Consider the following 15,161-nt stretch of genomic DNA (forward strand, 5'->3'; position numbering starts at 1 on the left):
TTGTAATGTACACATCAAACCTATCATTATAATGTATACATCCACCTGATCATTATAGTGTATACATCTAACTGATCATTGTAATGTATACATCCTACTGATCATTATAATTTAGACATCTAACTGATCATTGTAATGTATATATCTAACTGATCATTCTCTTATCTTCATTTCTAAGTGTGCTGCTCGACACAGACCAAGACATTAGTCATCATCACTTATTTGTAAGAAGCTGACAATGCGATTTGTCGAACCTGACGATTCTGACGGAGATGGTTTCAATTCTCCAGTAGATGTGCCCGAACCAAATCCATCAGAGCCACAGGAGCCTGATAATCCGCCTCCACAACCTAATTAAGATAAAAATGATGTCGTTTTACACAGTTACAAACTCATTTAAGTCTTGTGCTACTTTTTCTTGCTTTTTATTTTTTACTAATTGCGCTCATCACTAATATCAGTTCTTTTTTTAATATACTACTAAATGTATGGCATTTCATGAGTAGTAAATAATAAAAGGCCTTCAGAGAAAATTTATATTTAATCAACATATGTAACATTTATCATTCTAACTCTTAAATGAAGGTGTTTATTTATTACTGTCTACTGTGTACATACTGGACCGACTGCAGCGCTTACAATACTGTATATAGATCTATACTGATTGCAATAGTTTTGTTGGCCAAGTGAGTTTAAACATTTTTTTCACGCGTTGGCATGGATATTATAGCTAGCTGCAGTGTAAAGCGTGAAGCCATAAATAAACCAATCTTAAACGGGTTTTTGGGCTCAAGGCTTCAGCTGACTGTACATTATAATTACCTTTTCATCAGCTTGGGAGTAAATGTTCACATGGAAGTAAATGTTCACATGGTAGTAAATGTTCAATTTGAACCTTGTATCATTTATTATTTACATCATTGGCTGTAAGATTTCAGTAGTATAACAGTCAGTTTAATCATACCAACACTTATAACTGTTTTAATACACAATTTTAAATACTCTAGTGTTCATGCCTTTGATGCGCAAACAGCAGCAATTTCAGTTCTGAATGTCAATTTGCAGGCAGTGGGACATTTGCAAGACTTGCTACATTTTGGTCATTCCAGAAAAGTTCTCTTATCTGTGGCTGACTTTGTTTTCTCTGGTCGTACGAATCAGAATTAGATTGCTGTGAGTTGGCTAAAGAGAACCGTTGGTTTTTTTTACTGTCACCTGATCCTTTTCGACCTCTTGATGATGATCTTCTGGATCTTCTGCGTTGAGGTTGAGAGCTAGTAGATAACCTATGTGGTTCTTGATATCTGCTTGACCTCCTTGAACTTGTTGATAATGACCTCTGGTGGTTCTTCGGCTGAACATCACTAAATCTTTTTGAAGTCCCACTAAATTTCTTCGAGCTCTGGGAAGGCCGGCGTTGTTGTTTTGGTTTTAAAATGCTGGACCTTTTACTGTTTTCTGAGTAAGTCTGTGGTTCTTGACATTCGTCAAGTGACCTTTGACCTTTTGACAATGACCTTTGTCGCTGCCGGTTCTCACTTGATTTTCTTGAACTTTTTGATTGTGATCTTTGTTGTCTCGGCTTAGAAGCACTAAACCTTTTCCCATTTTCTGAAGACAAGGATTGGGGCTGATGACAATCAACAAGTGTTCTTTGATTTCCTGACAATGATCTTTGTCGCTGTTGGTTCTCACTCAGTTTTCTTGAACCTGTTGAAAGTGATCTTTTCTGCTTTGGCAAAGAAGCACTATATCTTTTTGTATTTTCTGATGGCAACCCCTGTGGCGTATTACAATCACTCGATTTCCTCATTGACACCTTCTGCTGTGGAAAATCACCAGATTTCCTTGAACTTCTAGACATTGATCTTTGACCACTGGGTTTCCTTGAACTTCTAGACATTGATCTTTGACCACTAGGTTTCCTTGAACTTCTAGACATTGATCTTTGACCACTGGGTTTCCTTGAACTTGTTGACATTGATCTCTGGCCACTAGGTTTTCTTGAGCTTATTGACATTGTCCTTTCTTGCGATGGAGCACCACTAAATTTCCTGATAGATCCTGTCTTCTGTGACGGATAGCTCTGAGATGGATGTCTTGTGGATTGTGAGGTAAGGCGTCGTTGGGTTTTTATAGGCGGTATCCAACGCTTTGCAGTTGCTTGAGATGTACTGCACTCACATGCATCTGTGACTGTTTCAGGTTGTTTTTCGGCTTTTGTCAGCCATTTGTTATCATCTGCTAACTTGATGTCAGACCGATACTGTCCATATAGAACTTTGTTAACTGGCTCAGCTTCAATTGGCCATGAGTGAATGTTGGGTAGAATTGAGCTTTTAGTTCTGCTGTTAGCTGTTTTGAACATCTCCTCTTGTAATGTCAAACTCGCTCTTTGAAACTCAGCTGTAATAAAACATTACAATATTAAAAGCCAGAAAATTAACTTTTAACTGTTGTAAAGAATATTGTAACACCTTTTAACTTAGCATTTAGGAGTTGTTCTTTCTTGGAATTTTATTCTGAAATGTCCTTTGTTCAGAAATTTTTTACACATTTATTTAAAAGTATGTAGCCCTTTTACGTTCTGAATGTTGACTTTTTTTATAATAACTAATTACAGAATTTTAGAGCTGTTCTCAATTTTATTCGTAAAACTATTGTGGCGGACGCTAACTAACGGCCACCAACTAATTTTGGTCATTATATTCTCATAATATCCGCATATAATCACGTTTATATATTTTGCATTACTATTTGTATATTTTTCTGTTTTTATTATACGTTTATATTGCTAATAGTTTTTAACGCTTATAATTTGGCCATAACTAAGCCAACGTGTTAGCGATCACATTAATTATCTTTCTTATACGGTTTTCCGTTGGTTTCGTTATACGGTACGGGGGAAATTCATATATATCGAGAGCACTTTTGCTAGGAGAGCAGCGTAGTAGCCGCTACGCCACCAATGGGAATTTCTTCAAATAAAACAAACGAAACCATTCTCACTTCTTTTACATTTTATGCAGCAATTATTGCGATCTAGAGCGCGACTGAGTGAAGGTCAGCATAATCATCTACACTATTTTATTCATTTGCTTTAGTTTACAAAATTGGCTGCTCACTAAAAATTAAATCTAGGTAAACACAAATTTGTAAATTTAAACATTACAACATAAATTTAATGTAGAAAAAATATTGGTTAATACATATAACTGAATATTGGCCAACACAAGAGTATACAAGAGCACACAATTCATAATTTGTGGCTTATTGCTAAGCGCAAATGTTCAACAACTTCACTATGTTTTATATTTTCAAGATTTTAAAATTTTATAATTATCAAAAATATTTATTTCAAAATGTTATTGTTGGAAAACACAAAGAAAAACTAAATTTTGGCTAACCTTAATATTTACATTTTTTTCTTCCTATTTTTTGAATAAACTGTGAAAAGCCAGTCAAGTTGATGTATTCAGAGAAAACTTTCTACTAAATCATCGACTTTAAAAAGAATATCAAATTTTATTTGAGTAATCAGTGATTTAAACATTTCATTCAAAAATTTGTTATACTTCATCGATTAAAATAGACCAAAAAAAAGCTTGAAGTAACCTTAAAAACTCAGCAATAGTTATTAAAAGCTATCACTAGATTGGTTTGGTCGTATATAATATGTATGTAATATTTCATACGTAATTTGTCATATGTATGTCATATGTAATATGTCATATGTAATATGTCATATGTATGTAATATGTCATATGTAAAATGTCATATGTCATATGTATACCATTTTGCTAGTTTTTTAAAGCTTGACAAATTAACCTGTTAGTTCAAAGTTAATTGTGAACGCTTTTGTTTACTTAAATAGCTGATGTTTACGTATTTAGTTTTGTGGCGGGCAAAGTAGAAAGCATTTAAACAAATTCTTGCCAGTTAAAAAGAAGCCAGCCACACTGAAACTGTTTCTCGTTTAAAATAGTGGCAATATATAACTGTTTAATGTTTCTTGGTAACTCTTCTCATAGACAAAACTATTTGTTTCAACATAAATCATTAAATTATGGCAGTTTTAGGAAAAGTAGTTTTCTGATACTTTTACAAATAATAGTTCAAAAAGAGCACCTACATGTACATGTATGCAGCACTCAGATCAACGCTGCTCAATTTGAGTATTTTTAAAAAAGATTTATGCGACTGTCAATTATAAAAACATAAAATGTGTTTTCCATAGAAAGAAGTGATTATTTTTATAAAAGACTACTTGCTAAGCATATTTGACTAGCAGTAAACCCGGCTGTGGATGTTTAAAAGACTGGTTCCCAGGAACCAAATAGAGTTTTAAAACAATAAAATATGTTGGCAACCTGGCAGAAGGCAGGGAGAATAGGTGCATGAAGTTTGTACAAAAACACACAAGAACTGTGGGAAAACTTAACGTTTATACAAAAAACTAGATACACAAGGATAAAGAGTAGTTTATAGTAGGTAGATACAGCAAAGTAAGTTCTGGTATGCTGGATAGCTAATATGAATCTCCACGTATAATAAGATCAGTGTCTGACCGTCTGTCTGTTTGTCTGTCTGTCCATCTGTCTGTTCGTCTGTCTGTTTGTCTGACTGCAACCTCACTAATAGTTTTAGAAAGAAAGATTGCCTTGCAAAGTAATCAATTCCGGACACGTTGACATTTGGGACTTTCGCACCGTACAGCTTCCAAGAATAATTCTTCATATATCGATTCCTCATGACAATATCTCCCAGTGTACAAGACTAACATTCATACTAGTATTTTTAATTTTTATATGATGAGTAGAGAGTCAAACATATGTCTCTAAACTGGCGTCGCTGATGCAGTCAAACTCAGTCTTAATACTTAGTCTTAAGACTTAGTCAAAATCAAACTTTCATGCATTCAACAGAATCACTCTGATTGCTAATCAAAGTTCTTCATATTTCAATTTACCTTATATATTATTAGAATCAAACCTGCGAGCAAAATTTAAAATGTACAACTGTATAGAGTGGTACAAAAAGTTATACAGCTGTACAGGGTGGTACAAAAGGACATACACCTGTATAAAGCGGTACAAGAAGACATGCAACTCCATAGGGTGGTACAAGAGGACGCTCAACTGTATAGGGTGATACAAGATAACATACAACAGTATAGGGTGGTACAAGAAGACATACAAATGTATAGAGTGATACAAAAACATACAACTGTATAGGGTGGTACAAGAGGACACTCAATTGTATAGGGTGGTATAAGAGAACGTAACACTGTATAGAGTGGTACAAGAGAACATACAACTGTATAGGGTGGTACAAGAGGACACTCAATTGTATAGAGTGATACAAGAGAACATACAACTGTATAGGGTGGTACAAGAAAACATACAACTGTATAGGGTGATACAAAAACATACAACTGTATAGGGTGGTACAAGAGGACACTCAATTGTATAGAGTGATACAAGAGAACATACAACTGTATAGGGTGGTACAAGAGGACACTCAATTGTATAAAGTGATACAAGAGAACATACAGCTGTATAGAGTGGTACAAGAGGACACTCAATTGTATAGGGTGGTACAAAAGAACGTACAACTGTATAGGGTGGTACAAGAAGACATACAACTGTATAGAGTGGTACAAGAGAACATACAACTGTATAGGGTGGTACAAGAGGACATATAACTGTATAGAGTGGTACAAGAGAACATACAACTGTATAGGGAGATACAAGAAAACATACAGCTGTATAGAGTGGTACAAGAGGACACTCAATTGTATAGGATGGTACAAGAAGACATACAACTGTATAGAGTGGTACAAGAGAACATACAACTGTATAGGGTGGTACAAGAGGACATATAACTGTATAGAGTGGTACAAGAGAACATACAACTGTATAGGGTGGTACAAGAAGACATACAACTGTATAGGGTGATACAAGAGAACATACAGCTGTATAGAGTGGTACAAGAGGACACTCGATTGTATAGGATGGTACATGCGAGAGATTTTTTAAAGTCGCTTGCATCAGAATTAGTTGTGACCTGACATTTGACCAGACGAAACAAATTGAACTAATGTTTTGTCTTTGTGGCAGACAGCAAACCAGTAAGACGTTTGAATTAAAGTAATTGCTAAATATAAAACTAAACTGATGTCTATGTTTATGGAAAAGCTTGAAAAAGGTCAAAGAGTTTATGGTAAAGTCATCATCACCTCCTCTTTCATTCAAGCGTTTCTTATCAGCTTGCAGGCGTTGAAGTGCCATGTTGTACTGTTCAATGTCTTCATGCTGTGGACCTTTAGCCTTTAAGTGACTGTCAGCATTCTGGCCGCCAAATGATATTCTGGTTGGATACGCTCTGTACCGCTGCGGTGGTCTTTCACCCGAGGCTGAACACCCCATAATTAAACATATGATAGAAATAGTATTCGAAATGTCATAATGAAGTGCCCTTCTGGTACTTATGCATATTCTGATGATGTCATTGATGCTTCAGAAAGAATCCTGATAAACAACTTGTTATGTTAGCATTCATCTAGTAGGTTGAGATATTTTGTTGAGTTTGGTGTCTTTTTGAATCCTTTATTTCTTCCTAATTACTTTTAAATCATCAAGATAGCATTGTGACATTTATCAAAAAGTCATAAATTTATGATAGTGTGTAAGTGTACTCATTTCATTTAACATACTGGCATTGTAAATGCATGTGTTTATTAATAAAAAAATTATTTATTAGCAGCTAGTAAAAGTACCAGCTGCTGCTGAAGTTCATACTTTTACCCTTTAAATTTTTTTTTTTTCAGTGCTGCTGGACTCTCTAAAAAAACTCTCTTTTGAAAAACTATGATATGATTGTTTATGTACTTTAGTTCCTTTACATTGGAAATATATTCAGTTCTGATAGGTCTAATTTTAAAATCTTACAATAGTGGAGTGTAATTTTTTACCCTTGAAAAGGAACAAGCACTTCACAATTGAAATACTGGTATGCTTGATTATTTTACATTGAACGTGTTTTATGCTAAACTCTCTAAAGCATTGTGGACAAACTGCAAAAACAGACAAACAAACTTTGAAATTCTATTGCATTGCAGTGTGAAATCTGCAAAGCAAAAACTTTAAAGCTATTGTAAGCAAATCATTTTTCAATTGTACATGTACAATTGAAAAATGCACCCTGCACACTCGGTAATATTTTAATAGAAAGAGAAGCTTCGTATCAAACAATTTTTTTGCAGTCATTTTATTTTAATAATTGACGACTGTTTCTCTTGTAACCTTGAAATCCCATCAGGTCAATGTTTAGCAGATTGATTGATAAAAGGCAGTATAATCATAAACCATGTCGCAGGTCAATGGAAAATTACCTCTAAGTTTCAGCCATTTGGTTGTGAAAAAGGGTTTCCAAAACTATGGCTTTCCTGCAAAGCTAAGGCTTTTTAGCAAAGCTGATAGTTTTCTAGAAATTTGATGGTTTTTAAAAAGTTTTTGGCTTTTTAGCAAATTTATAGCCTTTCAGCAAAACAATAGTTTTTTTGTAAATCTATGATTTACTAGCAAAGTCACATCTTGCTAGCAAAGCTATGACATTCTCGCAAGGCTACAACTTCCTAACAAAGTTATGGCTGTTTAGAACAGCCAGAATATTTCAGAAAATCTTCAGCTTTTTAGCCAAGTTATAGCTTTATAGAACTGCTGTAGTTTTTAGGAAATATCTGACTCACTAGTTTAATATAGCCTTTTGACCAAGCTATAGCTTTGTTAAAATGCTATATCTAGTAGCCGTTTATACACCATGCTTTTTTATCCATGCAAAAGAAGCAGCCATGGTCTTAGAGCTTCTGACCTCTGACCCCTGAACAACAGCCCTGGTCTCATTGCTCAAAAATAGCCAATAATGGTGACAAGAAGGTCAGTTTACCTAAGTGCCTCTTGCTGCCAAACCTACCCATGCAGAGCGGCCTACAAGCTGATGGGCAATTGCCTAACTCAGGTTTAGTGAGAAATTGCATTAAAACTTCTTGATAATATTCAAATTTTTATTTAAATATTTTTTGTTCATGAACTTTAAATCAAACTTCTCAAGAATAAGTCTTTAAACTTTTATGAATGACCAACTGTGTTCTGTGAGGCTTTTGTAATATTCTGTACAGCTTCCCACCACTAAAAGTAGGGCTTTTATACATGTATAAAATTATTTGTACAATCGTTGGGGCTCTTGTTTCATGTTGTGAATACCGTGCTACTATTTTAATAAACTTATTAAGGAAGTGAACATAAAGTGACCAAGTCTAAGTATTGCTAAAGCATCCGTGCCTAATCGTGAGATTTTATTTTATTTTATGTTGAAATGCTAAATGAGAATTTGGTGGGTTCAACAATTAAATTAGAGCTTTACATGTATATTGAATCAAATACAAGGTAAATAAGTGTAGTTATAATTGTTAAATGCTAAAATAAGTAATAAATAAAATAAATAAATAATGCTATTTTATTAATTATTTGCTCAGAAGTTCTTCGTCTTGAATGTATAAAAGAATAACAAAATATTTTTTTGTTTTTAACCTTATTTTTGAGGCCAAAAATAAGGTTAAAATATAAAATTGAGCAACTAAGGTGGTATAACTAAAGTACTTCATCATCTAAATGGGCTGCAGTTAAACTGCACTATAATTGGGTTTCCAACATTTATTTTTCACAGAAACAAAAACAACTTTTGGCAATTTTTTTTCTGAATATTAAGACATGAGTCATCTCAGGTATTGGTGATACGCTCTCCTCTGTCTTTCTCGCATTTGCTGAAACTGCTGCAGACGTTTCTCACTAGATTGTCCTATTGCTGTTTCTCTTAACCTATCATGCAAATAGTTTGATGTTGCCGTGTTGCTTTTATCGCTTGGCTTCGGAGTTGTGTTCTCATCCAAAGCAAGTTGTGTTATAAATACATTTGGTGAGCTGATTTTGAGTTTCACTGATTTAGCGAGCTGCCGACGTGTTTTGGTCTTTGATGCCAGCAGCTGCTGCATAGACTCTTCCAATCTGCTCACCGGTCTGCAAGTACAATACACGAAAAATGTTATGTAAGTGGAGATAACTCCATGCTTTTAGGTCAAAAACTATTTTATTTTTACACAGCATTCTAATGTTATATACAGAGTGTTTGCTACTCCCTCTGAGTTAAAGATAAAACATTAAAGTCAACCAGGCCAAGTGTAAGTCAGTACATAGTAAATGTACTTTAGGAAATTAAAAGAACGACATCAGAAAAAAAGTTGCCTTCATCTAGACATATTCGATAACAGGTGTCCTGTATACATGTATATGGTGTAAGTTGCAGATTTTCTGTTAACGTTGGTTTCTATTTTGAGAAATTTAACCTTTTTATTCATACATTAGAAGCAGCCTTGACCTAGTGGTTTAGAACATCTGACCTCTGAACAACAATCTCAGGCTCATTTCTCAAAAATAGCCAATGGTGGTGACTAGAAGGCCAGTTCACTTAAGTTGCCTTTGCTGCCAAAGTTACAAATGCAGAGCGGTCTACAAGCTGATAGGCAATTGCTTAACTCGAGTTTAGTGAGAAATTACATTGAACAAAATTTTTTAATTCCTTAACTTGTCAAAGAATTGATTTGAAGTTTTCTGTTTGTAGAGAAAATAGATCTATAACTTTGCAAATGTTGACCACTCAAATACTCATTTGGCTCTTCTAATAAATGCAAGTTTTGTATTGACACGTTGTGCAAAGATTTCATAGAAAACTTGCAACAAATCAAAATGAAACTTTATTTGCACTAGTGTGTTTAAGGTTGTGCATTCTTTCCTAGGCAGTGTTTAATATATATTCATAACTTAGCGAGCTGTGTAACCAGCTGTATTCATAGACATGTTGGTTCAGCTGTATCCAAAGACATGTTGGTTCAACTGTATCCATAGACATGTTGGTTCAACTGTATCCATAGACATGTTGGTTCAACTGTATTCATAGACATTTTTGTTCAACTGTATCCATAGACATGTTGGTTCAACTGTATCCATAGACATGTTGGTTCAACTGTACCCATAGACATGTTGGTTCAACTGTATCTATATATAAGTTGGTTGAACTGTATCTATAGATATGTTGGTTACATGGCAGCTGAAGATTGGAAAGTTTAGTGAAGCTTTTGGGTTCCAAAAAGACAGGAAATTATGTAACTGAGTTTATAGAATTACTTTTGCTTTGGCACCCCATATTGACATCGACAGTTATGACCAGCGTCTAAATGCTCTTAACTCTGAGGAACTAACTGTGTTTTAGACATTTGTTGTTTAAAATACTCAAATCATATCTTTAATTAATCCATTACATTTCTAATTCCCCAAAAAACACTACACCTTATATCAAACACCAGCACCTTGCCAATTAACATTATAAAACAGAGTTGTGAAAAAATACCTTCTTTTCTATAACACCTTTTTAAGGAAAAAGACCTTTTTTTCAATACACATACCGTAATTTACTTTGCTACTTTTTTGTTTTATAGTCTAATTGCTTTAAATCACATTGACCAGAGTAAATAAAGTTAATATTTATTTATCCTAAAAGTTAGATAGTTAAAGAATGTCTAGTATTCAGTACTTGAATTGATTGTCACAATAGAGTATTATTTATTCCATGGTAATTTGTTGAAAGTATTAGAAAATAAGCAGCTAGTAATGTCCTATAATATTTAATTAAGCTTTATCAAAAGAAACAATACCAATAGCTGTAAAATTTAGCTCAATCAGAAAATATGGTTTTAAAATAAATGCGAAAACAAAATGACTTTAAAATATATTTTATATGACCATTGGTATAATCTTCCTCAAATTTCTATTCGCTAGACAGATTGTTTGATTAAGTATGATGTTCAGTGAAATCACCTGAAGAATTTCAACCCTTCTAAAGTGCCTTGTCATAGGGGACAAACTAGCTTGATGAGCAGCTTGTCATTACACTTTCCAAGAGCTGGAAACTTTATTATAAATAAAATATATTCAATATCTCCTACTTCTAGAAGCACAATCACAGTGTATAATAGAGTTACTATTGTTACTATAAACTTTAAAATAACTGTTACCACAAATATTCACTTAATTTTATAACTTTCATCCATTTATGAGAGTTGCACCCTCTCATTCATCATTCATTCATTTATGAGAGTTACACCATCTCATTCATCATTCATCCATTTATGAGAGTTACACCGTCTCATGAATGATCATAATTATCTAAATATATTAACTACCTACTATATCTATAGATAGTAACTACCAGCATATTCACATGGAGTAGTAGATAATACATCATGAATCTCAAGCATGAACGCTGCTAGCAATATCTGGCACAGCTTGTCATCACAGGAAATAGATCTTTTATATGAAGAACATTTGTATTATTAACAAATATTATGTATATTGGTTCTTCTGAAATGTTTTTGTTCATGAGTTTTAAGTACTCCATTCTCTTACTAGCTCAACCAAATGTAATTTCCTTTAGATCTTCAATTGTATAAATGGATATTTTGGTTGCAAAAAGAAAAGATTAAATATTACCTTCTGCTCCACAACAAAAATTGTATTTATGAGCTATTCTCTTTTTGAGAACAAAATAATGGCACAAAAAGTCGTGCTTAAACTTGCAAATAAGATTTTTTTTCAGTTTTCTCAAACTGTGTTATTAGAGCCTGTCATTGTTGAGTTTATTGCAATTACCCTTTGGGCAACATTATATGTCATGTAACAAGTTGATCTGAGGCTAATAGATCAATTGCTAGTCTAATTTGATTATTAGCAAATTGATGTTTCTGTTCAAAAAGTCATAAAAACCATCAAACATATCAGCGTAGAAAACCCCAATGTGCAGGTTTCGTGTATTCATCATAAAGCAGAGCTCAGTAATTACTCTAGACAAGCAGTGTTTTATCGATATACATGTAGGTAGAATGTATACAAGTTCTATTCTGTACTAAACCCGTATTCACCGTTATTAATCGTCATGTGTAATATATTGAAATAGCTTGGTAGAACAATATTTCACAATAAAAATGTACTTAAATGCTGTTAAACTCTCTAACTTGATATCTCAAACACTTGCACCATAGAATAACTAATTGAGAGGTGAATAAGTGACAAAAAGCTAAAATTTAGCGGTTTTATTATCTTTTGTTGCTCTAACTCAACAAATATAGAATATTTTGTATGATGCAATAGAGCATAATAGTAAATGTGTTAATGGGTTTCTAGTTATGTGCCATCACTTATTTGCTGATGTTTAACCGTGAGAAAGCTGTATTTCTGTGTCAAGGCTGTGTTTCAATCAACAACAAATAAATAATTTAACCCAAACATATAAACACTACCAGTGAGCTATGGCGCTCATTCCACAGTGTCCATCTTTGAGTGCCCTCATGTTTGTGTGTGCCCATCTTTGAATGTCCACCCCTGAGGGTACCCACTCTAAAAGGTGTCCACTGCCCTTTTTGAACTCCTTTTGGATTCACTTCCAAAGCTACAGTCTAGGTACATTAGTCTACATAGACATTTTCATTTAGGTAGTTCATACCTGTACAGGGTCCAACCTTTATCCAAATCGCACTGTTCATCTGATGTCAATGGAGGAGAATTTAATATGATGCTCCTAAATTGTTTACTTAAACCTTTAACATCGTAGTTCTGTTCCCATAAATTTCTTTTCCGCTTACTAATCACTTTGAACGCATCAACTTTGGGTAGAGGAGAATATATGGGAAGAGATTGTTTCTGCTTTATATCTAAAACAGTAGACCTTCAGCAAACGTTCTGTCTAAAACCAGACTGCAATGAAAGTTGAAACAATATTAATTTGTATCTTAGGCATATTTTTTCATTAGGCCTACATATACTATATATACAATATATATATATTATATATATTGTATATTGTATATATATTCATATATTACTTTATTGTCAGGTATTAATTCCTGTGTACGTTTAACTACTTTAATATACACTAATTGGCTGACGAGAATTTTTGTAATAAACTCCCTAGTATGTGATCCATAAAGTAAGTTGCTAGGACGTAGCTTTGTCATATTCCAACATCGGAAAGACAACTCTTTAAATATATGGCTTGTAGGTATTAATTACATCTCATTATATCGTACCTACATTGATTGACATATTTTTATTCTATTAAAGCATTAAAAAAACAATTCTTTATATTATCCCAAGAACTAACATTAGAAAGACGACTCCTAAAGATAAAAGCAATGACTGAGGCTTGTTTGCGGAGACTCACATACCGCATACAAACATTTCTATCTAAAGAATTTAATGGTGCAGCTGTAAGATTATTTTGTGTCAGCATTCTTACCTGTCATGTAATGGGGAGTAGTGCTGCCATCTTTGGTAGGATTCCTGAGAGATGCCGGTCGCTCAACAACTATCGTAGGGTTGAAGTTGTAGATGAGACCTTGCTTTTTAAATAACCTTTGTTGGTTGTCAGTTAAAGCAAGGTTTCTCCGTTCGTCAGCTTTAAATCGTTCAACTTGTATTTGTAAATGTCTGTCAGGTAGCTTATTCTCCTCTAGCAGAGTCTACAATCGATTATTAGTATTTCAAGAATTATTATCACTGCAATTAGTGTTCAGTTTATCTCATGATATACAGCTTCTATTTGTGTATAGTTGATGTAAATGTGTGCAATGGAGTTAAGTGAAAAATGGTTTTGTCACAACAGGAAGAAACAATTTCTATAAAGGCTGAAACTACAACTTATATATTCAATGTACAGGGCCATTACCAAATTTCTTGTTGATAACGTGATGTTAAGTCGCACTGATTATATCATAATTGCCAGTCTGTTAACTTATTTGTCAGTTCATGCTTTGAATACAGCAAAAAAATTAGAATGCTCAAGTTAATTTTATGTTTCAAGTACTCACAGCTGGAGAACTTTAGATCAGGCAGAAAGTTGTGAGAACAGAGCAGTCATAGTCAACGACCAAAACTTTGTAGAAGTTAATAAGCTATACAAACATACTTAGTAAGTACTGTAAGTATTACTTACAGTTTCATACCATAATAAATGTGTACACCAACCTGATAACTAGCAATTGGCAATCAGTTGACAAATAGCAATCGGCAATCAGTTGACAAATAGCAATTGGCAATCAGTTGACAACTAGCAATTGGCTAGTGAAAAGGATCAGTTTTCATAACAAGTAATAAATGAGTACACCAGCCTGATAACTAGCAATTGGCTATGATCAGTTGACAACTAGCAATTGGCTAGTGAAAATGATTAGTTTTCATAACAAGTAATAAATGAGTACACTAGCCTGATAATTAGCAATTGGCTACGATCAGTTGACAACTAGCAATTGGCTAGTGAAAATGATCAGTTTTCATAACAAGTAATAAATGAGTACACCAGCCTGATAACTAGCAATTGGCTATAAATGAGTACACCAGCCTGATAACTAGCAATTGGCTATGATCAGTTGACAACTAGCAATTGGCAATGATTGGTTGAAAACTAGCAATTGACAAGTGAAAACGATCAGTTGACAACTATTAACGAGCTATTAACAATAAATGACTAACAAAAACCCAACAGTTATTAAAAAACTAGCTTATGTTTACGTCATGTTAAATAACAGTCTTATTAGGGTCACAGCTCACATGTCAATAGTTTAACAACACAATTCATTAACGCGAAAGTTATTTATGGTTGATGCATAGGCTAGAGAAGGCAGTGATTGAAGTTTGGCCCCTTAAGAGTTTCGAAGCCAGTGATTATAACCAAAGCATATCTACAGAGCGCATATCATAGATTCACAGGCTATTCATAAAACTAAACCACTGCAGTCAGTCAAATGATTTCCAGTTTGTGGATTATATACCAACCTCGTAATCTATTTCACTCAGCTGCGTGTTACTTACCTTTGCTATCTTGCTGTTAAGGACATTTCTAGCAGTGTTCAGTGCATGCTGCCTTTCCATCTTGTGACATCGGCAGCATTGTTCAGAAGTCAATAGCGATATCTGTCTTAGCATAACAATTATAGACACTTATTGATATAGTCTTTTGTTATGAACAATCAAGGTGCTTAGAGTCTTAACTAGTCA

General features: G+C 33.8%; 2 protein-coding genes across 2 annotated transcripts; both read right to left on the reverse strand.

The window, feature by feature from the left end:
- Positions 1–204: 204 nt before the first annotated feature.
- LOC137394419 (micronuclear linker histone polyprotein-like) lies at positions 205–6,428 on the reverse strand. Its single transcript, XM_068081136.1, has 3 exons — positions 6,239–6,428; positions 1,135–2,406; positions 205–350 (listed from the first exon to the last, which is right to left on the reverse strand). The coding sequence occupies exons 1-3, from the start codon at positions 6,426–6,428 to the stop codon at positions 205–207; spliced, it is 1,608 nt and encodes a 535-aa protein (XP_067937237.1).
- Positions 6,429–8,776: 2,348 nt separating this feature from the next.
- Positions 8,777–15,035, reverse strand: LOC137394420 (uncharacterized). The gene is made up of 4 exons (XM_068081137.1): positions 14,976–15,035; positions 13,405–13,627; positions 12,613–12,820; positions 8,777–9,077 (listed from the first exon to the last, which is right to left on the reverse strand). Exons 1-4 carry the CDS (start codon positions 15,033–15,035, stop codon positions 8,777–8,779), a joined length of 792 nt encoding a protein of 263 aa, XP_067937238.1.
- Positions 15,036–15,161: the final 126 nt, after the last annotated feature.

The sequence above is a fragment of the Watersipora subatra genome, chromosome 4, assembly GCF_963576615.1.
Source record: "Watersipora subatra chromosome 4, tzWatSuba1.1, whole genome shotgun sequence".
Taxonomy (NCBI): Eukaryota; Metazoa; Bryozoa; class Gymnolaemata; order Cheilostomatida; family Watersiporidae; genus Watersipora; species Watersipora subatra.